Source organism: Lynx rufus, unplaced genomic scaffold, assembly GCF_022079265.1.
Source record: "Lynx rufus isolate CCGP_SWC_20201006 ecotype Redwood Valley unplaced genomic scaffold, mLynRuf1.p SCAF_9, whole genome shotgun sequence".
NCBI classification, from domain to species: domain Eukaryota; kingdom Metazoa; phylum Chordata; class Mammalia; order Carnivora; family Felidae; genus Lynx; species Lynx rufus.
Genome location: NW_025814897.1, coordinates 30,810,245 through 30,837,299, shown reverse-complemented (window position 1 = coordinate 30,837,299; position 27,055 = coordinate 30,810,245). Strand labels below are relative to the sequence as shown.

At 38.7% G+C, this 27,055-nt stretch overlaps 1 protein-coding gene across 1 annotated transcript in view; it reads left to right on the top strand.

Moving 5' to 3' along the window:
* The window catches only part of NCAPD3 (non-SMC condensin II complex subunit D3), a 63,028-nt gene that overhangs the window by 25,500 nt on the left and 10,473 nt on the right, over positions 1–27,055 (top strand). Inside the window, exons 14-25 of the mRNA XM_047070692.1 lie at positions 1,171–1,244; positions 2,046–2,180; positions 3,458–3,678; positions 11,244–11,435; positions 11,758–11,855; positions 11,950–12,065; positions 16,150–16,257; positions 18,041–18,155; positions 18,250–18,357; positions 19,483–19,721; positions 20,656–20,735; positions 26,784–26,921. Of these exons, the coding sequence (XP_046926648.1) occupies positions 1,171–1,244; positions 2,046–2,180; positions 3,458–3,678; positions 11,244–11,435; positions 11,758–11,855; positions 11,950–12,065; positions 16,150–16,257; positions 18,041–18,155; positions 18,250–18,357; positions 19,483–19,721; positions 20,656–20,735; positions 26,784–26,921 (1,624 nt within the window). The remainder of the gene's footprint in view (positions 1–1,170; positions 1,245–2,045; positions 2,181–3,457; positions 3,679–11,243; positions 11,436–11,757; positions 11,856–11,949; positions 12,066–16,149; positions 16,258–18,040; positions 18,156–18,249; positions 18,358–19,482; positions 19,722–20,655; positions 20,736–26,783; positions 26,922–27,055) is intronic.

Genomic DNA, 27,055 nt, shown 5'->3' with positions numbered 1-27,055 from the left:
TCTTCTATTTTTTTTCTTAATTAGTCTAGCTAAAAGTTTGTTGATTTTGTTTATCTTTTTCAAGGAACCTACTTTTGATTTCATTGACGTTTTCTATTTCCCATTATTTCGTTTTGTAACATACTTCCTTATACATCAGTGGCTCTCCAAGTAGTTTGGGATCCCTTAGCTTCTCTCAGCCAATCCTTCAAATTAATATTGTTTTCATAATAATATCATAATATCCTTTAGCAGGTCCTTGAAGTTAATATTTTTTTTCATAATAATATCAAGACTTGTACTCTTCAGCATTATGATTTTGAAGTAGAGATGAGAATCTAGATGTTTTTTATTTAGCCAGACATTAAAGAGTTTGCAAAGATGTAAAACAGTGCTAATATTTTCACTAAATTTTTTTTGGAGGGGAAATATAGTTATTTTTTATTTAAAAATATACTGTGCATAGTGGCATATCTTCCTTTTTTAAAATGAACTGTTAAATCTCTTTACTGGAGATTTTTACCAAAAAAGCCCTTAGAAGTCTTCAGTGATTTTTTAGTAGTGTAAAGGGGCCTGTGATCAAAAAGTTTTAGGGGCACCTGGGTGGCTCTGTTGGTTGAGCATCCGACTTGGGCTCATGTATGTCATGATCTCACGGTTCGTGAGTTTGAGCCCCGTGTTGGTCTCTGTGCTGACAGCTCAGAGCCTGGAGACTGCTTCGGATTCTGTGTCTCCCTTTCTCTCTGTTCCTCTCTGCTCACACTGTTTCTCTCTCAAAAATAAATAAAGATTAAAAAAAAAAAGTTTTAAAGCTGCTATTTATCTTTAGTCTTAAAAAAAAATTATGATTTGGATATTCCTTTTTTGTAGCTAAATAAAATAGAAGAGCCAAATAATTCATTCAGAATTTTAGATGTAAGAGCCAGGATTTAAAACTGAATTTTTAATATTTCAGAATTTGTGCCCTTTTAAAATTATAATACTGTGCCCTTTGCATTATTGTGAATACCTAATTATTTGACTTTTCTTTTTTTTTCTACATTATTTCATACTCAGATTTCTCAGGATTTAAAACAAGCTAATTAGTCAGTTTTTTAGAGTATTTTCTCAGAACTGTGTGGTGAGATGTTAGATGCTATAAATATAGTTTTTCTCAGACTGTATAATGATTCTTTGGCATTTCCTCAACAGTGAGATGTGTCATGGGAATGCTGAAAAAGAGAATCAGGGATGAGAAGACCAATGTCCGGAAGTCTGCACTCCAGGTGTGAGTTTTTCTAGGTATTCTTGAATGTGCTCTTTTTTCAAGCACTAAAAATCTGGAAATATTTCATAAAAATTTTGCCATGCTCATTATTTAACTTGTTTTTCACCTAACATTTGTTCATTTTGATCCCATTGTATGTATAAATTACAGAGATGAACTAAAAGGTTTATCTGTTTTTAAAATTCCTGCTGGGTTGTTGACTTTAAGAATTGCATATTTTGGGGCACCTGGATGGCTCAGTTGGTTAAGCATCCGACTTTGGTTCAGGTCGTGATCTTGCGGTTTGTGAGTTCAGGCCCTGGGACAGGCTCTGTGCTGACAGGTCAGAGCCTGGAGCCTGTTTCGGATTCTGTGTTTCCCTCTCTCTCTATGGCCCTCCCGCACTTGTGCTCTGTCTCTCTCTCTCTCTCTTTCTCTCTCTCTCTCTCAAAAATAAACATTAAAAAAATTTTTTTAATACAAAAATTTTTTAAAGAATTACATATTTATATTCTTAATTTCTCATTTTAGAATAGGGATTCTTAATCTGAGGACCATGAATGAATTTTAATAGGGTGCATGTAACCCCCAAAATGGTTTGTAAATACTTGTTTATATAACTGTATGTCAGAGAGAGAGAGAGGCCTGAGTTTTCATCAGATTCTGAAAAGGTGGGATGTTACTGGGTGGAGGGATGGATCTGTACCTCAGAAATGTTAAGAACCACAGACTTAAGTCTTATTTTTGTCTACAGTGTGTCTTTTTTCTATACATAAGTCTTTTTTCTATACATAATTCATGTTACATATGCTTCTTCTAGGTATTAGTGAGTATTTTGAAACACTGTGACATCTTGGGTATGAAAGAAGAGCTATTGCTTCTGCAGGACCAGTGTCGGGACCCTGCAGTGTCTGTCCGAAAGCAGGCCTTACAGTCTCTTACTGAACTTCTCATGGTGAGAGACAGTGTGTTTTTAACATTAAAAATAATTCAGCATACAGGGTACCTGGGGGGCTCAGTTGGTTAAGGGCCCGATTCTTGATTTTGGCTCAGGTCATGATCTCAGGATCATGAGTTCGAGCCCTGTGTCTAGGCTCCATGCCCAGTGGAGCTTGCTTAAGTTTCTCTCTCCCTCTCCCTCTACACTGCCCCCTGTTCACCCCTCCTCCTTCTCACACATGTGTAACTTTCTCTCTTTCTCTCTTTCTCTCTCTCTCTCACACACACACTAAATAAATAAATAAATAAATAAATAAATACTTCAGCCTAATAATTGCCTCTTGCAAAATATTAAATTGACTATTGGAAATTCTACCAGGTCTACTGAAGGACTATACAGTGGAAGAGAAGAGGTATGTTTCAATTACATATGATTATGTCTCATGTTAATATAATTATGGACTCATGCTAGAGAATGCTAGTGATTAGCCTTTTCTTGACTTCAGCTTAAATCTCACATAGAAATATGAGTGGTAAAATAGATTTGGTTAGGCCAGAGGCCTAGATTAATTTTTGAACATTAAGACCTATTAGATGATACTGTCAAAATAACAGATCCACTAATCCAATATATAATTTACGACTGCCAAATAATGAGCTTTTGAAGAATTTTTAAAGCCTGTTTATTTCTTTATTTTGTGATAGAAAGCATTAAACAATGCATACTTTGACTTCCTCTGTCAGCTTCTATTTTAATTTCTCTTTGGGATAAATATTTTTTATTTGCTCTTGATCTTAAATTATCAGGGCACCTGGGTGGCTCAGTTGGTTCAGCGTCTGACTTTGGCTCGGGTCATGGTCTCACCATTAATGAGTTTGAGCCCTGCGTCCGGCTCTGTGCTAACAGCTCGGAGCCTGGAGCCTGCTTCGGATTCTGTGTCTCCTTTCCTCTCTGCCCCTCCCTGGCTCTTGCTCACTCACTCTGTCTCTCTCAAAAATAAATAAATATTAAAAAAAATAATTTAATTACCAAAAAGTGCTGATTTACTGTAATAATACAGTAATGACTGTCTAAGTTTAAAATTTCAGTATTCACTGATATACAGTAACTGGAGATTGAACTTTGTTTTAATATATATTTCAAGTGTTGATTTTTTTTTTCACTTGTTTATTTGTACTTGTGTGTGTGACCACACACAAGTCTCAAAACATTGACCACAGCCTCACTGATACATGTTTAGATTTCTGCTAGCATCAGACTTCTTTATGATTTCATGATGTTTAATTCCTAAGGCCCAGCCTGGATGTGTCCAGATACAGAAAGCCTGGCTAACAGGGATCATTCCAGCTGTGATGGACTGTGAGAGCACTGTGCAGGAAAAGGCTCTGGAATGCCTTGACCAGCTCCTGTTGCAGAACATTAAGCATTATAATAAATTCCATACTGGAGACAACAGCCAGGTACTGGCTTGGGCACTTCTTACTCTCCTTAGTACAGAAAACCAGGAACTGAGGTATGTTAATTGTGTGATTTGTTTTCCTTATAGAAAGCCATAAAAGTTGTTATTAAAATTTCTGTATTAGGGGTACCTGGGTGGCTCAGTGAGTTTAGTATATGACTCTTAATTTTGGCTCAGGTCATGATCTCATGGTCATGGGATTGAGCCCTGCATAGGATTCTGTGCTGACAGTGCAGAGCCTGCTTAGGATTCTCTCCCTCTGTCTGCCCTTCCTCCTCTTGCACATGTGCACGCTCTCTGACCCTCTCTCAAAATAAAAAAGTAAACATTTTTTAAAAAATATTTCTGTATTGATCTTGGAAAATCAGCTTTCCAAATTACTTAATATATGTGAAGACTCAATTTTGGTCTTTTTTTTTTTTTTTTGACCCAATTCAAATCTAGCATTTTCATGATGACAATTTTCTGTGAAGCCTTTGATCTCCTCCTTTGCTTTTCTCTGAGTGATTTTAGTTTTAATTGATGTCTTAATATATAGCAGAAAGCACTGATGGATATGATGTATTAATATTAACTTTCCATAATACTAGTTTTTATGAAAGATGACTTCTTAGTTCTTAGAAATTAAACTTCTGACATTTTATTGGATTAGTTGACTTAATACCACTGCAGTATTCTTTCCCATTAGATAACATTTGCCGAGTGTACACTATACAGTGAACACTGTAATGAGGAGTTAGCACCTATAACGGTGTATTTTAATCTATATTGCAGTAATCTTACAATCAGTTTGACTATTTTTTTCCTTTTTTTTTATCATGTAGGAAACACTTTCCTATTTATTTACATGTAGTTATGGAGGAATTATCATACAATAGAAACATAATAGATTTTTTTGATCATACAATACTGTTCTGTGGTCCTGGCAAAAATCACCTAATCTCTCTGAACGTTGGTTTTCCCATTTGTAAGAGCAGCCAGTTGGATTACATGATCTCTTCAGGTCCCTTTTTGTATTAAAACACTATGACTGAAAGCATATTCATTCATTAAATATTTTCTCAGTACCAGCTATATGCTTGGCTGAAATTCTTAGAAGAGAGGAGAATTTAGCAATAGAATCACTTACTTTTTTGATTTTCTTAGGGACATCTCAGTAAGCAACCACAACATATTAAAATTCAGCATAAAAAGTAGTAGCCATTCTTCACAAAAAAGCAGGAGAGGCCTACTATATATATAGCTCATGAGATGCTGTTGGGAGGTTTATTTCATTTATTTTTATTTTTATAAAACTTTTATACTGGAATATAACATGCATAGAAAAGTATAGTAGGTCAGTACATAGGTCAGTAAGTATAAAAAAGAAAATATACCCATGTAACTACCTCCCAGGTCAAGAAACAGAACATTGCTAAGCCCAAGTAATACCCTCACACTCCTTCCCATCACTGTCCTTCCCTTGTCAAAGGTAACCACTGCTGTGATTAGTTTCCTCTGTTCTATGACTTTATATAAATGGAATTATGTGGTATATATTCTTTGTGTATCTGACTCCTAATACTCAAAGCAATAGAAGGCTCATTCACGTTATCGTGTGTAGCTATAGCATATTCACTTTCATTGCAGTTTTGTGTGTGTGTGTGTATGATTTTATGAATAAAACATAATTATCCATTCTGTTGATAGATAATTGAGTTGTTTCAATTTTTAAAATATTATATATAATGCTGCTATGGATATTCCTGTACACATCTGTTGATACACGGGTACCTGCATTTCTGTTGGGTATATACCCAGGAACAGTGTTGTTAAGTACATTTTTAGGCACCTCTAATGGATACTGCGAGAAAGTTTTCCAGAGGGGTCATACCAATTTACATTGCATTCCAGTAGGTGTGGGATTTATAATGTTCACATTTATGAATTACCTACTCAGGTCTCTAGCCTTCCTTTTATTTTTTTATTTTTATTTTTTTAATGTTTTTATTTATTTTTGAGACAGAGCATGAGCAGGGGAGGGGCAGAGAGAGAGGGAGACACAGAATCCGAAGCAGGCTCCAGGCTCTGAGCTGGCAGCACAGAGCCTGACATGGGGCTCGAACTCACGGACTGTGAGATCATGACCTGAGCTGAAGTCAGACGCTTAACTGACTGAGCCACCCAGGTGCCCCACTGGCCTTCCTTTTAGACTGTCACTCTTTTGCTTGTTCATCTGAAAGTGTTTACTATATATTCTGTAGACAAGCCATTGTTATATGTATTGCAAATGTCCTTTTCTACCTCATGATTTGCCTTTTTACTCTCCTGATGGTATCTTTTGATGAGTTCATTTTGTCAGTGGTTTTCCTTATGGTTAATATATTTTTTAGAGAAGTTCTTTTCCTACCTCAGGGTCATATATTCTCCCATATAATCTAGAAGTTTGTTTGTTTTTTTTTTCTTTCTTCCTTTTATGTTTAGGTCTTTAGCTTACTGCAATTAAGATGTGCCATAGTTTCCTTCACAGGCCTTGTTTTTTATTTTCACATAAGGGAATGTGCTTATATATATTTGAAGTCAGAAGGAAAGGGGGAGATAGAAAATACTGAGGATGAATGAAAGGAATACTTAGTGGAGTTTCTGAAAAAGAACAATATTATATGAAAGGACTCACTTTATAAGGTAGAAGGAGAGAACTTCAGAAATAAAAGGAAACAAAAAAATACAGGAAGGGGAGCACCTGGGTAGCTCAGTCAGTTGAGTGTCCAACTCAGCTCAGGTCATGATCCCACAGTTTGTGAGTCAGAGCCCCACATCGGGCTCTGAGCTGACAGCTAGGAGCCTGGAGCCTGCTTCAGATTCTGTGTCCCTCTCTCTGTCCCTCCCCCGCTTGCACTCTGTCCCTCTCTCAAAAATAAACATTGAAAAAAAAAAATACAAGAAGAAAAGTACAAAGGAGGAAATCATATGAACGCTAGAGCTTCCTCGCCTTCTCTTCTCAGTACAGTAATAGAATATTTACTCAGTACAGTAGTGTCAGAGCATTGTACACAGTAGCCAGAAAGGTGGAAATACCCCAGCTGTCCATGGATGAGTGAAAGGACAAACAAAATGTGGTATATGCATACAACAGGATATTTTTCAGCCTAAAAAAGTAACAATGCTGATGCATGCTACACTATGGATGAACCTTTAAAACATGCTGAGTGAAATGGGCCTGATACAAAAGGACAATTAATGATGATTCCACTTATTTGAGATATATAGAATAGTCAAATGCTTAAAGACAAAAAGTAGAAAGGTGCTTATCAGGGGCTGTGGAGAAGGCAATGGGGAGTTACTGTTAAATGGGTACAGAGTTTCAGTATGAGGTGATAACAGAGTTCTGGAGATGGATAATTGCACAACAGTGTGAATGTGCTTAACACCACTGAACTGTACACCTGAAAATGGTTAAAATGGTAAAAACTCTATTATCTATTTTAACACAAAGAAAAAAAAATATTTGCCCAAAGTTAGGAAGGAGAGTATACAATTAGGGTCTTAAGTGTAAAGAAGTTTTGGAATAGCCATTATAGAAAATGAGCTATGGTACAAATTCTCAAAGTGTAATGGATGGATTCATGAGCTCAGACTGTTTTAATCATAATATTAAGGTGATATATGCCATTTTTCACTTTTATTCTTTCACAGAAGTACAGTACAGTTTTCCAGAACCGTATGATGATATTGAAGCAAATTGAATGCAGAAGCAGTTACAGTAATCCACCTGTCTTCTATTTAAGCCAGACTTTAAATAGATTTACGAAAGTATAGAGCAATGACACTCTTTTCACCAAGTTTATTTTGTTTTGAGAAAGATTGTTAACTTTTTTTTGTAAAGCAGTGCCTCTATGTTAACATGTAATTGGCTTATTATTATTTTTAGATTAATAGATAAATATTTTTAAATTTCTCAGTTTTAATTTTGGCACAACAAATATTGATAGATATGATGGACCACAAAACCAAAGCTCTTCAAGGTGGTCTGTAGGTTTTGAGTTCAAAAGTGCCCAGAAAAAGAAAAAAAAAGCACCCATAAATGAAAAAGTATGAGAGCCACTGAACTTGGGAATGAATTTTTCAAAAAGGAGTATTAAGAAATGTGAGGGCTAGCAGAATAGAGTTCTATAAACTTTGTTTGTTCTATAAACAAAATTTGTGACTTGTTCTTTGATAAACAGAAAGTAACTAGAAACATCAGCGAATGTTCAGGAAAAGAGACTTCACAGAACAGATGAATTTTGAATTTGAATCTTGAAGTTTCATAAGGGGGCAAAAGGGTATGTCCATGTAAAAGAAACAGCTGGTGCAAAGCCATAGAAGCATAAACAGTGTGCACTGTTCAGGAGCCAGAGGATTTCACTGCTGGGGAAATGGGGCTGGCTGGATATAAAATGAAACTGGAGAAGTTAAGCAGAGCCCAGATACTGCAGAGTTGTAACATAGCATTCTGAGAAGTTTGACTTTAGAGAAAACAGAGTGGGCAGGGGGAGGCTGCTGGTGAATATGAAGTGGATGGGTAATACAGGGTTTTATAAGTGTTAATCTTGAAAATAAAACACCCAGTTATTTTACCAGCAAAATGGGTTTATATGGAAGTAGCACAGAATTGCAATTGGAAACAAGCACACTGTGACAAACCACAAGAAAATCTGGAAATCAAAGGAAAGAACTGTTCTTCTTAAAAAAGAGAAAGTTGGGGCGCCTGGGTGGCGCAGTCGGTTAAGCGTCCGACTTCAGCCAGGTCACGATCTCGCGGTCCGTGAGTTCGAGCCCCGCGTCAGGTTCTGGGCGGATGGCTCAGAGCCTGGAGCCTGTTTCCGATTCTGTGTCTCCCTCTCTCTCTGCCCCTCCCCCGTTCATGCTCTGTCTCTCTCTGTCCCAAAAATAAATAAAAAAAAAAAACGTTAAAAAAAAAAAAAAAAGAGAAAGTTGGGAGGGGCTGCTTTGAAGAAAAGTCCATTGAAAGAAAGTGAGAGTTCAAGGTGGCGATGGTTTCTCAATGGCAGAGTTGTGACAGACTCTCATTGGCTGGGCTGTTGCTGGGCAAGAAGAAATCCTTCCTCTTGCTGGAGTAGTAAAGGGCAGCTTGTTTGTTCCTCTTGGGTATGGGAGTCCTATCCCTTCCTGTTGGGTTTGTAGTTGATGACCAGTGGTAGGCATGAGAGCTTGCCATGCTGGCCTCCCAGCTCCACTGCCAATGAGGTTTCCTCTATTCAGTTTCACAGGAAGGGTAGCAAAGGTGCTTATGTTGGGTGACCAGGAGCTGACTAGAATCTAAGAAAACAGGGTACCACTGAAGTGATTTAAGTTAAAGGTGATGAGGGCCTACATCAAGGATAAGGCAGTGGGCATGAAGAGAATGGGGTGTATTTAAAAATGTTTAACAAGGGGAAGTACAGAGGTGGTAAAGGTATGATTTGAGGGTTGAAAGAGATCAGTGTACTTCCTCTACTCAGGTTGCTCACAGTCTAGTGGAAAGAGACAAAATAAATTCACAGTTTGGGTAGACTTTTAGGAGGAAAGAGGGAGGGCATAGAGCAGTTTGGTAGTTTTTTGTCTTTGTTTTTGTTTGTTAATCTTTTTCCTTGTTTTAGCTATTAATGGTGGCAAGAGGTGAATTATTCCCAGAAGTGGAATAAATAGAAATTAACCAGGCAGCCATAATAGAGTTTCCAGACAGAAAATAACAATGCAAAGGTTTAGAGGCCTGAAGGCTCCATGAGGCTATCCAAAATAACTGGTCAATGGGATTACTGTTGACTGAGGTATGGAAAGCAGAGGCAGGAGATGGAGCCCAATTTAAATGTGTGCTTGCAATGCTTTGACATGTCTGAGTGGAGAGCTTTTGGTAATGGATGAGATCACCCAGCGTTCAGTTGTAGATAAGAGAAGAGGACTAAGAATAGAACTTTTCAAAATCAGCCATAAGAGTGATTTGAAAAAAGGAATTAGTGAAGGGAAAAGAACAGAGATCCAATAAGTAGACCAGAGTACAAGGGCAGAGAGAATGGTCAATAATGTCTAGTAGAGGTGATGGAAAATGGAGACTAAAGATAGTGGATTGATTTTGATACTAGGATAGAGGTCAGTGGTGCTGTACAAAAGACACAGGTTGCTCTCTATTGAAAACATTCTGACTTGGTAGGGAGTGGCTTATGATCAACAATGGGGCTAATTGAGGGGTAAGCTAAATGAGGGAGGCTTTGGAAACTGTTGAACTCATGTGGAAGGGTGTGAGTTGTCCTAAGAGCCAAATTTGAGGTTTCAACTGGAAGTTCAGAGAATTTTTCCCCATTCTATTCATGTCTTATAGTAAACATTACTTAATATTTTGTGTGATTCTTTTTTTTTTTTTAATTTTTTTTTCCAACGTTTATTTATTTTTAAGACAGAGAGAGACAGAGCATGAACGGGGGAGGGGCAGAGAGAGAGGGAGACACAGAATGGGAAACAGGCTCCAGGCTCTGAGCCATCAGCCCAGAGCCTGACGCGGGGCTCGAACTCCCGGACCGCGAGATCGTGACCTGGCTGAAGTCGGACGCTCAACCGACTGTGCCACCCAGGCGCCCCTTTGTGTGATTCTTTTAAATAAATTTTAAAATATTTACTGATTCCATGTGTTGTTTTTGGACCATAATCGTATATGAGTTATGAGTTACCTGCAGTAAAACTCTAGATGTTTATAGACAGATTTTTTAACAATAGATAATTTATTAAAACAATTTATATGGGCATGCTTATTGTATATAGATGTGTTTATTTTGTTACAGTTGCCTTCTGATGCTTTTAGAATTCCTTTTTTTCTTTTTTTCATTTAATGAGAAAGTCTTGGGGTGTGTGTGAGCGTGTGTGCGCGCGCATGTGTGATCACATGTGTGTCCCTAGCAGTCTAAGGAAAATTAATTGTGGGAAGAAGTGTATTTTTCACTTTACTTAGATATATAACACTGCATTTGTGCCATGGGTAATGTTTTCTCATCCAGTGCTGTGGAGGAAGTCAAATAAATTACTTAAAACAACAAGTGACATAACACAAGCACTTTAATATACCAGAAGTATTTTTTTTGTTTTGTTTTACTTTTAAAGTGTTTGAAATATATATTTCTGAATGGTATTGGTGGGTCATGGCAAAGTTTAGCTTGTTTAATATCACCATATTTAAATGCTAGGGTGCCATTTCTATCCATTCCTTCCATTCAAAAAACAACAGTGTCTACATTTTTTTTTTGTCACTAAAACCCTATAAACTGTGGATGTATTTGTTATTGGTAACCTATCCCTTAATGTTTGTATAGAAATTTGGGAGGGAATGAGGATAAGAAGGGTCTCAAGTGAATTACGAAATTTTATTCTTTGCTTTAAAAAGAAATACTTTAGAAGGGGAGAAATAAATGTATCTTATTCTGTGTAATAAAAGTTTTAAAGATACCTGATTTGTTATCAAATATGTCACTAGCCAGGAACTTCTGCATTGACTTCCATGTGCCAGGGGAGTCCTGGAGCAGCAGAAGTTGATAACCTTTCACTGAGGGCTGTTCTGAACAGTTTTGTATATTTACAGTTACAATTCTGCTTTCCCATCTTTTTTCCAGCCGCTATTTAAATAAGGCTTTTCATATCTGGTCCAAGAAAGAGAAATTCTCATCCAGTTTTATAAACAATGTGATATCCTACACTGGCACAGAACATTCTGCACCAGCCTGGATGCTGCTTTCCAAGATTGCTTGCTCATCACCCAAGCTGGACTATACCAAAATAATAGAGTCCTGGGAGAAAATCAGCAGGTTTGCATGCTTGTAATATAGTTGTTGATAGACACTAAAGATTCTTGGAAACAAAGCTCATGCCTTAAGGAAGTGGGCGTTTCCTAACTGTTTGTATATGCAGGTCTTTAAATTCTGGCATAAAAACAAACATGAAAAATAAGAATCAGTTTTAAGCTTTCAGTTTTACCCTTTGTCCAAGTAAATTAAGTGCCTTAATGCTCCTACAACTTGACTCCTAAACCATGCTTCCTTACATTCCTCCAGTGTTAACAATCCAGAGAGTATTTTGTTGGTGGCAGTGTTTTTTTGTATGTTGATATTCCTTATGCCCTTTTCCTAGTCAACAGAATCCCAATCCAAACACCTTAGGACATATTTTATGTGTTATTGGGCATATCGCAAAGCATCTTCCTAAGAGCATGCGGGACAAGGTGACTGGTGAGTGTGTATTGGGGAATCTTGAAAAAGCTTTGCCTCTCACTTTAAATATATTTTAAGCAGTTAAATTTTGAGGGTTTTAATTTCTTTTTAGATGTGGTCAAGTGTAAGCTGAATGGATTCCAGTGGTCTCTAGAGTTGATCAGCTCAGCTGTTGATACTTTGCAAAGACTCTGTAGAGCATCTGCAGAGACACCAATGGAGGAACAGGTACACTAGGAATTCTCCTGGATATGTTTGTTGTTTATCTGTACTTGGACATGTTACTCTGTTGTGAAGTTTAAGGAGTGTTCTCGGTGGAGAACCTATAAGAAATGGGTAGTCCCCAGCAGCTGATACTACAAGGAAACATTTATGTGACAAGCAGTTGACATTCTCTGAGAAGATCTTGGCTACTCATGACACACGGTTCCCTCAGGAAGTATTCTATTTTTATCATGAAATAGACTCCTAGACAAAGCTAATCATAATGAAAAATTTTAGGGCTCGGGTGATAAATGATGATTTTAGAAGTCAAAGGTTAATTTAAATAATCGCTGGAATATATTTAAGTTTCCCAGAATAAAAATACCTTTGCTTCATCTGAGCTACCCAGCTACATTCCTTTGCTTCCTTTTCTTATATAAGTTCCTTAAAGAGAGTCCTTCCTTGATAAGTTACATCTTCTATTTGTAGGAACAGATATAATAAGAAAGTATATTATAACTTTTTTTTGCTTAGGACTTAAAACAGGTTAAAATGTACTTACCTAAAAATGCCCAGCTCTTTCCATGTAAATGGTGTCTGGTGTTTTCCTGGCATGTACCTTTTGGCTCATCTGATGAAAGGGATGCTTGTTTTGTTTGATTTTTCTAGCCGTTTATCTCTTGATCCAAGAAAAATTTTTAAATAAGGAGCATTACCTAAGTAGGGAGCATATTTGAATAGCAGAAAACAGGTCAAAACAAAGCAAAAAGGTGGTCACAAAGAAAGAATGATATAGGAAAACTGGGGAGAAATTTATATGGCAGATTATGAAACAGTCATCCCGCATTTCTCAGTGGCACACATCTGATTAATGGCAGAGCCATGCCTAGAACTAAGGCCTCTGATTGTCTTCCCAGTCTTTTCTTCACCAGCACTGGCTAGAGGAAGAGTGATCTATAGTACTTGGGGGGAGTCAGGGCCAGAAGCCACTGGCTTACTCACTAATGGCCCATAGTCGTTAGTTACATCATTGTTAGAGTCTGTGAGGAAGACAGAGTTATCTTAACATTTAAAAATTGAGAACTAGAGGGGTGCCTGGGTGGCTCAGTTGGTTAGGTGTCCGACTTTGGCTCAGGTCATGACCTCAAGGTTTGTGAGTTCAAGGCCCGCTTTGGGCTCTGCTGACCGCTCAGAGCCTGGAGCCTGCTTTGGATTCTGTGTCTTCCCCTCTCTCTTCCCCTCCCTGACTTGTGCTCTGTCTTTCTCTCTCTCTCAAAAATAAATAAACATTTAAAAAATTTAAAATTGAGAACTGGAGAGAGATTATTACTATGTTAGAAAAAAAGGCCACAATTGTAGCTTTGGCAATACCACTTCCCTTGGTAGTAGACACTGGACTAAGGCCCTGAGATTTTCCAGAATCTTAAGATATTTTATTTTTTTAAACACCTTTTTAACATTTACTTATTTTTGAGAGACAGAGACAGAGCACGAGTGAAAGAGGGGTAGAGAAAGAGGGAGACCCAGAATCCAAAGCAGCCTCCAGGCTCTAAGATGTCAACCCAAAGCCTGATGCGTGACTTGAATCCACGAACCACGAGATCATGACCTGAGCCCAAATCGGATGCTCAACTGACTGAGCCACCCAGGCGCCCACAGAACCTTAGGATATTTTAAATCTGTGTGACCTGGTTGTTTCCCCTAAACATACTTCTCTTTTTCTTTTCTCTATAAATGAACATTCTATATTTTACTGCAAAAAACAATTGCCCAAAGAACAGATGATCAGGATCTAGCTCAACAGCACTGTATATGAAAAGACATAGGTTTGGAGGCATTGTTGCTATAAGCTTGGTACCAGTTAATAGTGTTTTGTGACTGGGGCACCTAGATGACTCCATCAGTTAAGCATCTGGCTCTTGATTTCAGCTCAGGTCATGATCTCACAGTTCATGGGATCGAGCCCCACGTCACTCTCCTCGCTGACAGCAAGGAGCCTATATGAGATTCTATCTCTCCTTCTCTCTGCCCCTCCCATGCTTTCTCTCTCTCTCTCAAAGTAAATAAATAAACTTAAAAAAATAGTGTTTTGTGGCTATTGAACAAAATCTATGAGATCTTGGACTGTATTAATGGAAATAGTGTCTACAGTAAGAGGGGTGATGGTCCTCTTTATACTGGTAAAATCTAAGTCATATGCTCTTTAAAAAAAAAAAAGTGTATTTATTTTGAGACAAAGAGAGAGCATGCACGCTCAAGTGGTGGAGGGGCAGAGAGAGGGAGACAGAGAATCCCAAGCAAGCCCCACACTGTGAGTGAGGAGCCTGACATGGGGCTCAGTCTCATAAACTGTGAGATCTTAACCTGAGCCAAAAAAGGGTGAGATACTTAACTGACTAAGCCACCCAGGTGCCCCTAAGTCAGCATGTTCTAATTTAACTCCAGTGGCAACTCTATAGAGAAATGTTGATAAAATTGAATATATTGATGGGAGAGCAATTTGATGAGGTGATTACAAAGCAGGTTGTATAAGGAACAGCTAAAGGTCCTGGGTGTTTAGCAAGAAGGGAACAACTATGTGAGATAGGCTGCCTAGCTAAGTTGAAATACAGGAAGGACCATAAAATGAAAGAAGAATTAAATTTATTTGGCATCACAGAGAACTGATTTGGACCAATGACTGGAAATTGCAAGGAGACAAATTTTGGCCAACCAAAGAAAAACCATACAGAGGTCTGCCTACAAAGGAGGGATTTGCCTCAAAACATGTCCTGGGTCATTGGAGGTGTTCACAGAAAAACTGAACAACTTGATATGAATCCCGTGTGGAGAGAATCCCAGAATTAGATGACCATTACAGTTCTCTTCCAGATTCTGTTATTCCAAAAGTTTCTAGTCCAACCACCCAGCCCAGTTCTAGGCTTGAGGCCTCACATAAGTTAACCTTTGTCTTCTTGCCAGGGTAGAGCATATGGATTTCAGAAGCTCTCTTGCCCTGGCTGTGCAACCTATTAAAATCTTAAGTGCAATAATTCTTTAAAAAGTAATAAAGACAATCATTTTGAAACATTTTAGGCCAAGTCAGACTAAAAAACATTTGGATCATAGTGAAAGTTTCCTGCAATGGTAAACATTGAACACTGTTTTGCAGTAGTGCTGCTGGGCCCCAGCTCCTCACTGACAGTGTGGAACCTGCTTGAGATTCTCTCTCTACACTCTACCCCTCTCCCCTGCTCGTGTTCTTTCTCTAAAATAAAATAAATAAAACAGTGTCTTCCTAAGTCACCCACAGCATAATAGGGCAGACACACATGGAAACAGGTGATTTCAACATAATATGTAATATAATTATTAGGAATAATATAATCATTCCTAAAAGAGAAGTGAACATAGGGTAATATGGAAGTCTTGGGTTGGAGCCACTTAGTTCAAGCTGGGTATTTTGGACTGGCCTCCTACTGGAAATGTAGTCAGAGTTGTAGAATGTGATTGAGCTCCCTTGCTTAGCATAGAAGTGTTGTGTACCAGCAGTGGTGACCCCTTGAGGTTATTTTAACTAATAAAAAGCACTGAAAACTTGTCTTTAAGGAATACATTTCAAAACGATAACAAATGTTTTTTTTTTTATTCCATGTCTTTAGAAAATATACTATTTACTATAGTAGTTACTTCACCATCTACACATACTGGACGAATTGTGATGTTTTTCTCTATTAAAGGAGCAGCACTGCTATTACAGAACTCTTATCAGTTAGGGCGCTAGATCTTCCCAGATATTTGCCTTTTGCTCTTAAAGGTCACATGTAGAAAGATATGATATCTACACACACACACACACACACACACACACACACACACACATATTTATGGCATCTATATGTGTGTGTGTATGCTGTATATATGTACTGTTCTTTGTAAATTCTGCTTAGTCCTTATAGGCAGATTGCTAAAAGAGCAAAGATCCAAAAGCATGATGGCTGAGGCTTCTCATAAGGCTTCTTATGGTTTATGCCTTTGAAGACCATAGAGTTTCTTCTGAGACAATTGTTTCATGGACAGTCTAATAGATGTGTGGGATCGTTCAGAGATTACCTTTGACTTGCTGCAGGAATTACTGAAGCGGGTGTGTGGGGATGTCCTCTCCACCTGTGTGCAGTCTCTGTCCAACATAGTTCTGAAGGAAAGTGGCCCTGGGAATGTGGATGAAGACCTGTTCGTAAGTAATTACTTTTCTTAACTATTGTTTTCCTTTATATCAGCTGGAATTTTCTAAAGATGACTTTCTAATGTGTATTTTTAATACTATTAGCAAGAAAAGGATTTTCTAGCCTAGAGCTTAACTCTTCTAAAAAGAAGAATTTCTGTGTTGGTGACCGACCTATTCATTTTTCTCTCGTGTTCTTATTATCTGGGGGAAAACTTGATGGGATATACTTCATCCAGTTAGAGCCTGTGAGGTGCCTGATCCATTAGGGAAAACACAGGGCATATTATGAAATAATAGGGCAAGAAAAGAATAAAGTGTGGGTGCTCCTTGTTCTTTTGGTTTGTTTGTTCAATATGTTTTTAAATTCTAATGTGTCTGCTAAGCTGTTTGAATATCAGATTGTAGAACTAGGGAATCATGTGGAGCCGTTCTGAACCATGCCTATAATACAGTGAAATATTTGACAAATAAAAACACAAATAACGTTGGAGCAGCAAGATTGGGTGACATGGCACCCTGCTTTAGAAATTTTGTTGGTGCCAGAGAGTCCTGTGTGCCAGTAAATGTGCAATTTCCCGATTCACGTGACTGACCGTCCACAAAACATGTTGCAGTCATTCTGACTCCAACATCTGACACTCAGTAAAGCAAATAACGAGCTGCTTCTTCATGCTCTTCAGTATAAGCCATCATTTCACCAGAACTGGCTATTTTCCTCATCTGTTCCTCTCCTCTGTGCTTGCCTGCTTTGCCACCTCACATTTGTACCTTGAGACCAAAGACTATATTGAGATTTGTGACAAGAGACTGGTTGTGCTGAGGCATTATTGTGAACACTTCAGTAATAAAACTATTATCAGTAGGAATCCACACATTTCAGTGCAGGGGGCTGTGACGTGTAGGATGGCCCCATCCCAAGCTTTCTAGAGGGTCTTGCACCTCTAATTTGAGCAGCTACTGCCCAAACTAAGAAAAATGCTTGTCATGACCAGAGAGTTTTTCCTTCTAAGATTTTTCTTTTCAACTGTTAAATATGTCACCAAAATCTACCTTTCAGTCAAAATATATATGGAGAAGTTTTGCCCTATATAATATTGTTTACTTCACTCTTCTTTAAATATAATGCAAGTATTCCTTTCATCCACTAAGAGATACATGTTCAGGATTTTTTAAATATACATACACTTACTGGCTTCCTCACTCTAAGCCTTTCACATTTTACTGTTTAGCCTCACCCATGCTTCTCTGGGATAAATTAAAACCAGTGTTATTAACTATCAAGTTGTATGTTCTTAATAAACACACAGTAGAAGCAGCTGTGAGGAAGCTAGCACTTACAAGTTTTTGATAGGAGTCTAAATAGTAAACCAATCAGGAACACCCTTTGGAAATATGTTTTAAAATGTAAAACAACTTTATGCCCTTTAAACCCTAGATTACTTCTAAGGAAGTGGAACAGTACTTAAAGGTGCAAAAGTGTTCCTCAGAGGGAATGCAAACAGTAGCAAAGGATTAGAAACAATGTAAATGTTCTTTAGTAATGGAGTAAACTATGATAACATCATAGTTTTTAATGTACTTATGTAGTCATTAAACATATTAACTATATATATTGACATAAAAGATAGAGTGAATTTTACCAAGTAATGACTAAGTTTTCACAGTGACTATTTTTATGAAAAAAATAAGTTGTTTTAATTTGGGGAACAAAAAAATATTGACATGTCTTTAATCTAGCTAGAGTTATTTTTTCTTTTGCCTTATTATATTGCAAAACCAATTCTTTTTTCAGGTGAAGTACATTTTTACCTTGGGAGATATAGCCCAGCTTTGTCCAGCCAGAGTGGAGAAGCGAGCCTTCCTTCTGATTCAGTCCATCCTCGCTTCTTCTGTTGATGTGGATCATTGTAAGGCACTTGAAATTATCCTCTGCATGTGCTATCTCAAGGCTGACTTGGCCCCTGAGATACTGTAAATAAGTCCTCTTTTCCTTCCTTGTAGCAGCATCACCTCCAGGTTGCAATGAAGCCCCAGCATTTCAGCCACTCTCCCAGGTCAGAGGCTCTGTCATGCCTTCCGTGATCAGAGCACATGCCATCATTACCTTGGGTAAGTGAGAATAATGTGGGGAAAGTATTGTTTGTGCAGTTTAGTTCCATAGGTAGCTTTTTGTCTCAAATAAGCCAGCCTTAGTAAATATGTTACATACACGGAGCTAGTGTTTATTCTAGCTCTTGTGAATTTGGAAGGGAATTCTGATAGCAACCCCCAGCTCAGAGGCATACCAGAGTGCTGATAATGAGAGCCCTCAGTTGGCAGCTACCCTAGATGATCAGACTCAAGGCACTCCCTGGAGGGAGCTTTTGTTTTTTATGTTAATTTATCACAATTATACCTGTCCTGTGGGTTGTTTTTTAATACTCATAATGCAGCACCACAAAGTCTTCATCAAGACACTACACTAATCAGAATCAGGCGCTACATTGATTTCTGGGAATGAAAAAATAAATTTGCAGTTCAGTTCATAAAAGGAGATAGTTTATCTGATACTTACCAGAACTGGTAGATGAGCTATTAAACATTTCCCCATGGACTCAAATTGTTGTTAATCTTGAAAAGATGGACCTCTGTGCTATACTTTAATTTTTTTTTTAAGTATAACTATGTATTTTATGCTGGATAGGATTTATGAAATTTTTTGAAATAGCAGTTATTTTTCAAAAATCTAAGAATTGTGAATGAGAGCAAAACATTCCCCAGGTCACAAAAAAAATACAAACCAACAAAACTCAACAACAGCCTTCCTTCTCCTAACTGTGAACGAGAAGTAATGAGGTGGTTATTCTTTCCTGTTTGCCTAGCTCAGATTTCAAATTCATTGCTAAACTTTTTAGCTATTAGATTTTGTTAGTCATTTTGAAGGGAAGTAGATAACTCTCAAATTCAAATGTTGACTTTAAAAAGAGGATAGTTTTACTCCAGTGAAGGAACATCTCTTAGTGTATGTCTCGTGGAACCCTGGAGGGGCCGGGGGGTGGAGGGGGGGGACATTATTTTTAGGTATTTTGAACCTCCTTATATTTAGTAGTATGGGTTTGTTTTTGATTTTGTTTTGTTTGTGATTATTGACATGATATTTTAACTTTGATCAAGTAAAATCCATAGCAAGATATATCTGGAGAAAATTTAGGCATAGAGTTATTAAAGTCAAGACATCTTCATCTTCTGTGACAGGTAAGTTGTGCTTACAGCATGAGGATCTTGCAAAGAAGAGCATCCCAGCTCTTGTGCGAGAGCTGGAGGTGTGTGATGATGTGGCCGTTCGCAACAATGTTGTCATCGTGATGTGCGACCTTTGTATCCGGTACACCGTCATGGTGGACAAGTACATTCCCAATATCTCCATGTGTCTGAAGGATTCAAATCCATTCATCCGAAAGCAGACACTCATCTTGCTTACCAATCTCTTGCAGGTATGTATGAGAATTGGGCCCGTCATTTTTTTTTCCTTCCACTATTTCTTCTGGTTTCAAGGAATATTTGAGTAGTATAGGAAATGTGCTGCTCTCTAATAGAATCGAAAAATAATCAGCCTGTTCTCTGGTTTAAAATATCATTCTACTGTTCTGTACAGCCTTCTTAAACAGATTGTTACTTCCTAATACTTGTTTTGGGTGTATGTTCAGATATCCCATCAGCCAAAGTGAAGTTTCATGTTTGCAAATAAACTCCATGCAAGGATTAGCCCGCTCAGTGGACAGTAGTTCTAGTTCCGGTTCTGTCATTCTTGACTTTGAACACATCAGTGCTTCTCAGACGTAACTTCTTCTTTTGTGAAGTGAGGATCATATCTGCCCTGCTGTTTCAGAGTTGCTCTGAGAGTCCAATGAGACATTTTAGTGGGCAAAAGAGCTTCGTGAACTCAGAACTCTCAGTGAACAGAGTATTCAATGTTTTTCTTCCCACTGAGAACCTATGTTTAGCCTATAGTGAGGAAGGAAATATTTGATCTTTAAAAAGAAGGCATTTAACCAAGTTGTATATCTATTCTAGTATGTTCTGTAGGCTTATTTTTTTACATGGTTGGTTAGGTACCTGACAAAGGCACCATTGGCACTCTCCCTTTTAAAGCCATGTGCTTTGAGTCATTTTCCTAATAGAGTAGATATGATGCTCTTCTACCCACATATCCCTCCACTTCTCTTCGTGATTAACAAATGTATGTACTTTCAAGATTTGTTGGGAAGTGAGTGCTAACAAATTGCGCTAATGTGCCACAGACAGACTGAGTAGCTGACAGGTGTGATGTTAAACAAAAGAAAGTTAACAGTTGGTTTTATAACTGAATGCATTTAAAGTTTGTATGTTACAATTCATCCTTAAACATTCCGGTTTCTCTTCATACAGGAAGAATTTGTGAAATGGAAGGGCTCTCTGTTCTTTCGATTTGTTAGCACTCTGATAGATTCACACCCGGACATCGCCAGGTAACTTTCCTCACATGTCAGATAATTAAACGATTTACCAAATTTCTGGTATATATTAGATCTCTTTTCTCTAAAATTGGTTTAGAGTTGAGTTATTTAGGATTTAGTGAGCTTTTGGCAGTTGCCAGAAAACTAGCAGATTTTGGGGCGCCTGGGTGGCGCAGTCGGTTAAGCGTCCGACTTCAGCCAGGTCACGATCTCACGGTCCGTGAGTTCGAGCCCCGCGTCGGGCTCTGGGCTGATGGCTCAGAGCCTGGAGCCTGTTTCCGGTTCTGTGTCTCCCTCTCTCTCTGCCCCTCCCCCGTTCATGCTCTGTCTCTCTCTGTCCCAAAAATAAATAAACGTTGAAAAAAAAAAATTTTTAAAAATAAAAAAATAAAAAAAAAAAAAAAAAAAAAAACTAGCAGATTTTTAAGCTATATAACAAAGCTTTATTTTTTTATGTTTATTTATTTTGAGAGAGAGAGAGAGAGAGACGGCATGCACATGCAAGTGGAGGAGGAGCAGAGAGAAAGGGAGAGAGACAATCCCAAGCAGGCTCCATGTTGTCAGCGCAGAGGATGATCTGTGATCCCGAGATCATGACCTGAGCCAAAATCAAAAGTCGGACACTTAAGCAGCTGAGCCACCTAGTGCCCCAACAAAGCTTTATTTTGCACATAAATAAAAAAATAAATAAATCGCTCATCCAGATTGACTATTAAATAATCTCAGAAATTACTACATTTGCTAACATTGTTGATTCTTCCCTAAAGGAGTAATGAACAGCAGTATATGACTTTGTCATAGTAAATTATTTGGAATTTTAGCCATTAACTGTTGACTTAACTGTGTTGATTTCTAGGCCAATAAAATGTCAGTTTTGATGGAGTTAAGGCTTTCTTTTAAGTGTAGAAATTATAAAGAAGAAATTCTAGGAATTAAGACAATCACACAATGTAAAATGAGATTATACAAATTACAAGGCTTCCCTATCAATTCCCAAGGAATTGGAAGGGAAGGGAATTGCTTTGTCACTTGTTAATTCCTATCATTCTATAATTTTTTTTAAGGATTTATTTTCAAGGGGATGAGAAATGATCCCACAGAATTAGTTAACCTTGATTATGTTGCATGAATAATTCTTTTTAAAGCAAGTCTGCAATTGGAAAATAGAATGTTGAATGCCATGGCAAAAGCTGCCACAGTGGGAAAAGGTCTTTATAGAGTTCATTAACTATAAATAACTTATAATAATGGGTCCCTCTGCTTCTAAATATGGTCACCAATGATTTACTCTGAGTTCCATGGAAGAATTTCCGTTCAGTTTTCTTTGGGTATAATTTTCCAAGAAGGAATATTTTACATACTAAACTAGTAGAAGGTTAACATTCCAATTAATGCTATCTAGAATCAGAAATAAAAAGCTAAGACTATTACTTTTTCTTTGTGTATATAATTGAGAGAGAAAGGACCAAAATAGCGATGCATTGCCCTCTCACCTTTACTCTGCTACCATAAGATTGGCTGTCATGGCGTTCTCTATACAATGTGTAGCCCAGAAGCTGGCATAATTAGAAGTGTTGAGAAGGTTTTCACATGATGAGCCTGGGAGGTAAGATTGGTTGTTTAACTTGCACTTTTGGGTTTACTTACTTTTCTCAGCTCCTATGCATGTATGTTAACAAGAGCATTGATCAGTATGTAACATACACAGAACCTGTTGTATAGGCGATCAGAGTATGAATCAGAAAGAAATTAGAAAACCGGATAGGTAATTACACCATAGTAAAATTATCAGTGCCTCTTACAGTATTTTGATACTTCTTTTTTAAGTCTATTTTATCCCTGTATTGTGGGTGTGTTTAAACAGTTGTTCAAATGTGGGTCCTGATTTTCAGCTTTGATAAGCTGATGACTACCTTTGTTAACTGTAATTTAAATTAGTCTCTTTCCCTAGTTTTAGGTCAGGCCAGTCTGCTTACATCGAACACATTAGTTTTTCCATATGTATCTAGTAATACAGATCTTCCAAAGAGACTAGTGACAGAGCCTGTTGTATTTATTTCTGGCCCAGGAGGATTTCCTGAAGATTCTGGCATGAGCAAATTCACATGACATTTTTAATTGGTCATACACACCCACAATTTGGAGGCTGCAAAATTGTATTGATGTACTTTTCCCTCTGCCTACAAGGTGGTATCCTTGTGGTACAGCATTCACAGATTGAAAGGTTACAGGCTGGTTGTTTTGGGGTTAACTGGGCAAATGCTGCAGAAGTGCAAAAGACGGCCAGAGAGATTCAAGGTAAGAGAATGACTAAGATAACGGCCATTGAGATAGAAAAGGAAGTAAAGACAGAGATTGTTTGGTTTGGAGGAGATGAAGTGAGTACCTAGAGGGCTTAGTGAAGCTGTGGAACAAGAGGAATGGGGATGAGGTCAGAAAGCTGGAAGGATATGTGTATGTGATCATGAGGTAGATTAGCTGACTTCAGAAGTGGGTGTTCCAGGTGTAGTGACAGGTTCTGGATGGGGCTGCAGAGTAGCTTTCCAGAGCATAGACCTAAGGGTCACTAGAGCCGATGTAATCAGAAAAACAGAAAGTTAGGGGTTAAATGAGCCCATCTGTAGACATTGAAGATGCTCTGAGAGATTGTCTTGGTCAATTCAGATAGTTACAACAAAATACCACAGACCTAGTAGCTTTTAACAACAAAAATTTCTTTCTCACCTTTTGGAGGCTGGAAGTCTGAGACCAGGGCGCCGGCACGGTTGGGGTCTGGTGAAGGTCCTCCTCCAGATAGCTAGTTTCTGTTTGCATCTTCACATGGTAGAAGGGATGAGAGATCTTTCTGGGGCTTCTTTTATAAGGACATTAATCTCATTCACTAACCCCAAAGGCCCAGCATCCTAAGACCATTTCCTTAGGGTCTAGGTTTCCAACATAGGAATGGGGCAGGGGTGGAGGACACAATATTCAGACCATAGCAGTGATGCTGGGATCTGGAATGGAAAAAACTAAAACTAGGAAGTGGTTACCAAGCAGTTGAGGGGCAAATAGATAGCCAGAGCCTCTGTAGAGAAGGCTCTGTAGAAAAGGTATTATTACATGGACCCACATTCCCTCTTTCCTGCACCTTCCTCAAACAGCCTTTTCTTCAGAGCACTTGTGGTAGCATATTTGTATGTATAACATCTCTCTACCTGCTAGAATATAAGCATCCGGGAGGGCCAAGATTTTGTTTTGTTGACTGCGGTATCCCTAGCACCTAAAAGAGAGCCTGAGACTAAGTGGACCCTCAATGAACATTTCATAAATGAATGAATGAAAAGATTATGACAGGGGGGCGGGGGTAGTGGGTGTGGGAATATGGTCCTCCTTGCTCGACTCTGGCGTTTGGGAGAAGCAGCAAGTGGCCTTCCCTTAAGAGGACTGTGGGAAATGGTGTCCCCAGAGGAAAGCCAGCCCTGACTTGCGAAGAAGGGAAGTGTGGAGAGGGGAGAGAGCTGACTCCTGGGAAGTACAGTATACACTGTGGAAGCACTCAAGGCCAGGGAAAGGAGACATGGGAAGTGAGATGAGGAGAAAAGAAACAGAACAGTATAGGGATGTGAGAGAGATGAGGAGGACTGGGTAACAAGGGGGCCTGGATTTGGGGTGTAGCCAAGGAGCACAGAGATGTGGGAAATTACTTACCTCAGGTTTCAAAGAGAATTCTGGCATAAGTCGGTCTGAGATAGACCATGTTGTAACCCAGATCAGGAATAGGAGTCCATGAACAGTGGCCTTTATTGAACAGATAGCTGCTTCAGAATAGCATTTGGCATGGGAAAATATCTGAAAATAGTCAGATTTTTATGTTCCTACTAATACTGAAAGTGGAAGTAAGGCTGTTTGAAATCTGGATTTGGATTCTTACTAAGAGAGTAATAATTGTTTTCTGCAAGATTATTATGACCCAGATTTAGCTGGTCTTGTATATAATACAATTAATGCTGTGTAAAATGTCTACAGGGTATCCCTGAATTGGTGGTGTGATTACATGCTGTTTCTTTTAATTGTCCTGAAGGATGAGAAGTGGTGGGAAAGGATGCTGAGATCTTAACTTAGTGCGGTGTCTTTGGGGCTGTTGAAGCTTTCCGTTCCAGGTACCTGAAGAGTGCTTCTGCCACTCTAAAGGAATGCTCCAGGAAGCACTGCTTGGACTGCTCATTTTTTTTAACTTTACAGCTGACAAACAAACAAACAAAAAAATGCAGAATTGTCTCTCTTCCCCAGTTTGTCAAGCTAGTAAGATCTGTGAGTTTGATCCAGTCAGGGATGAAATGTACCCTTTTAAGCCCCAGTAAATGCAGCAGCAGGATTAGTGCTGGATGTTACCCCATTGACTGTGGTTTCTGGCTTCTCATGATGCAGAGCCCTCTCACTCTGCTTCCAGCCCTGAGCATGTGAATCCTTTGCATAATTTATGTTACTATTAGATTTATCTGTGTAGTTGGTTAAGCCAGTTATTCACTAGGGAGTAGACTGCAGTATCTTGCCCACCAGTTAGTTCCCTCTCCCAGTATGTATTCTTGACCTGAACTCCGAGTAGAGGAATGTTTGACATCAAGTTGAAGCCCGTAAGTTGAAGCTCAGAGCAGCCCTTCTTCTTGCAGAAGAGTTCCTGGATTCTGTCTGATCTTATCGTCATGTGAATGACTTCAAATATGAGGAGAAAATGCAGGTAGTTGTAAGAACTGCTGTGCTGTGGAAGGTTAACCGTAGTAAAACACTGCAGAAAGTGACATCTTGTTGTTTTGGGGGGAATAGTTTTTGTTTACTTAATGGTGGTCACAAATGGCTCCTAGATCAGTAGGTGCTTCTAGCTGGCCTTAAGTGAAATTCTGCTTGGGAGATTCCCTTTATGATACAGAGTTGTACTTGTTTTGGGTTCAGAATGTCAGGCTGCTCCCTTATTTCCTGGGTGAATGAATAGATAAAGTGCTGCTATTTACAGTGAAATTTTTACCTAGGCTTACTTCAACATCATTTTTGGAACTACCTTCTTTAAGTTTTAATTGATGGTGTGCTTTGAATACAGAGTGATTTTAATATTAGCCTCAGAAGGATCATTAGGGGAAGGTGAATCTCCTGCAAGTCCTATGCATTCCAAAGCCAATAATTGTTTTGGGTCATCCTTGTCACTACCACCCACCCTTGAGAGCTGAGTGGTGCCCCTGTGCAGGTTGAAATTGCATTTATCTCTGAAATGAAATTAAGACAATCGTCTGCACAATCTGAATGGATCAGAGCCAGCCTTGCACCAACCCATACTGTTCCCTGGGCAAACTCTCTCCCCTACTAAACAAACTGTCCGAGGCCTGTAGTTAGATAGCCTGCCTTTGTCCATGTCCATTTGACTTTGGAAACTGTTAGTGTTTTGCTCTTCAGGTGGGTGCAGTGCTTCTGACATCAGTATCTCATGTTGGATGCCTCTCCAAGATTTGGGGGCACAGGAGAAAGGAGAGTGCCCAGGGCTTGCTGATGAGTCCAAAGCTCAGTGAGAGCCCTTCGCTATCTGTGCTGACCCAAACTCTGAGGCTCTTGTAATTAATCCCAATTCTTGAAAAAGTCCCAGTTACTAAAACAGGTTTTTGCTCATTATTGTGGGCAACAAACCTCAAAGTGGGTTTGGGGAAGCCAAATATTCATTTTTTGGTAGTGGTTTGTTGTTGCATCAGCCATGAGGACCACAGGGTTTTGCTTAAAAGAGCAATTTGGGGACAGTTGGTTGTTCTCCCACATTTGAAGTGTAGCTGAATAATAACACTTTGTTAGAATTTTCAAAGGAATCCTTGTAGAAAAAGCCTTTATGCTGACCTTGGATTCAAAAAGGAGGCTGTTGAGCAAGGACAGACAAAAGAAACTAAATTTGTATCTTGCTTTTGATCTGAATGAAGCTGGGTATTGGGATAGATTACATATCCCTTTCTCTTATTCACATCTCAGCATTCTTATGTAATTTTAGAGACTCTCTGCAAACCGCAAACAGGTCTCTTTCTTCTGTTTCCTCCTTCTTTGCAGTTTTGGGGAGTTTTGCCTGGCTCACCTGTTACTGAAGAGGAATCCTGTCATGTTCTTCCAGCATTTCATTGAGTGTATCTTCCACTTCAATAACTATGAGAAGCATGAGAAGTATAACAAATTCCCCCAGTCAGAGAGGTTAGTGAAGCTCTTGGGAAGGGCTGGGTGAACGGACACGGCCCCGGCATTCCTTGTGGTGGCCTTCCTTCTCTTGGCCAGTGACTCCAGGCAGTTCACCCATGCAAGTAGCATCCTAAAGGAGGTGCCTCTGG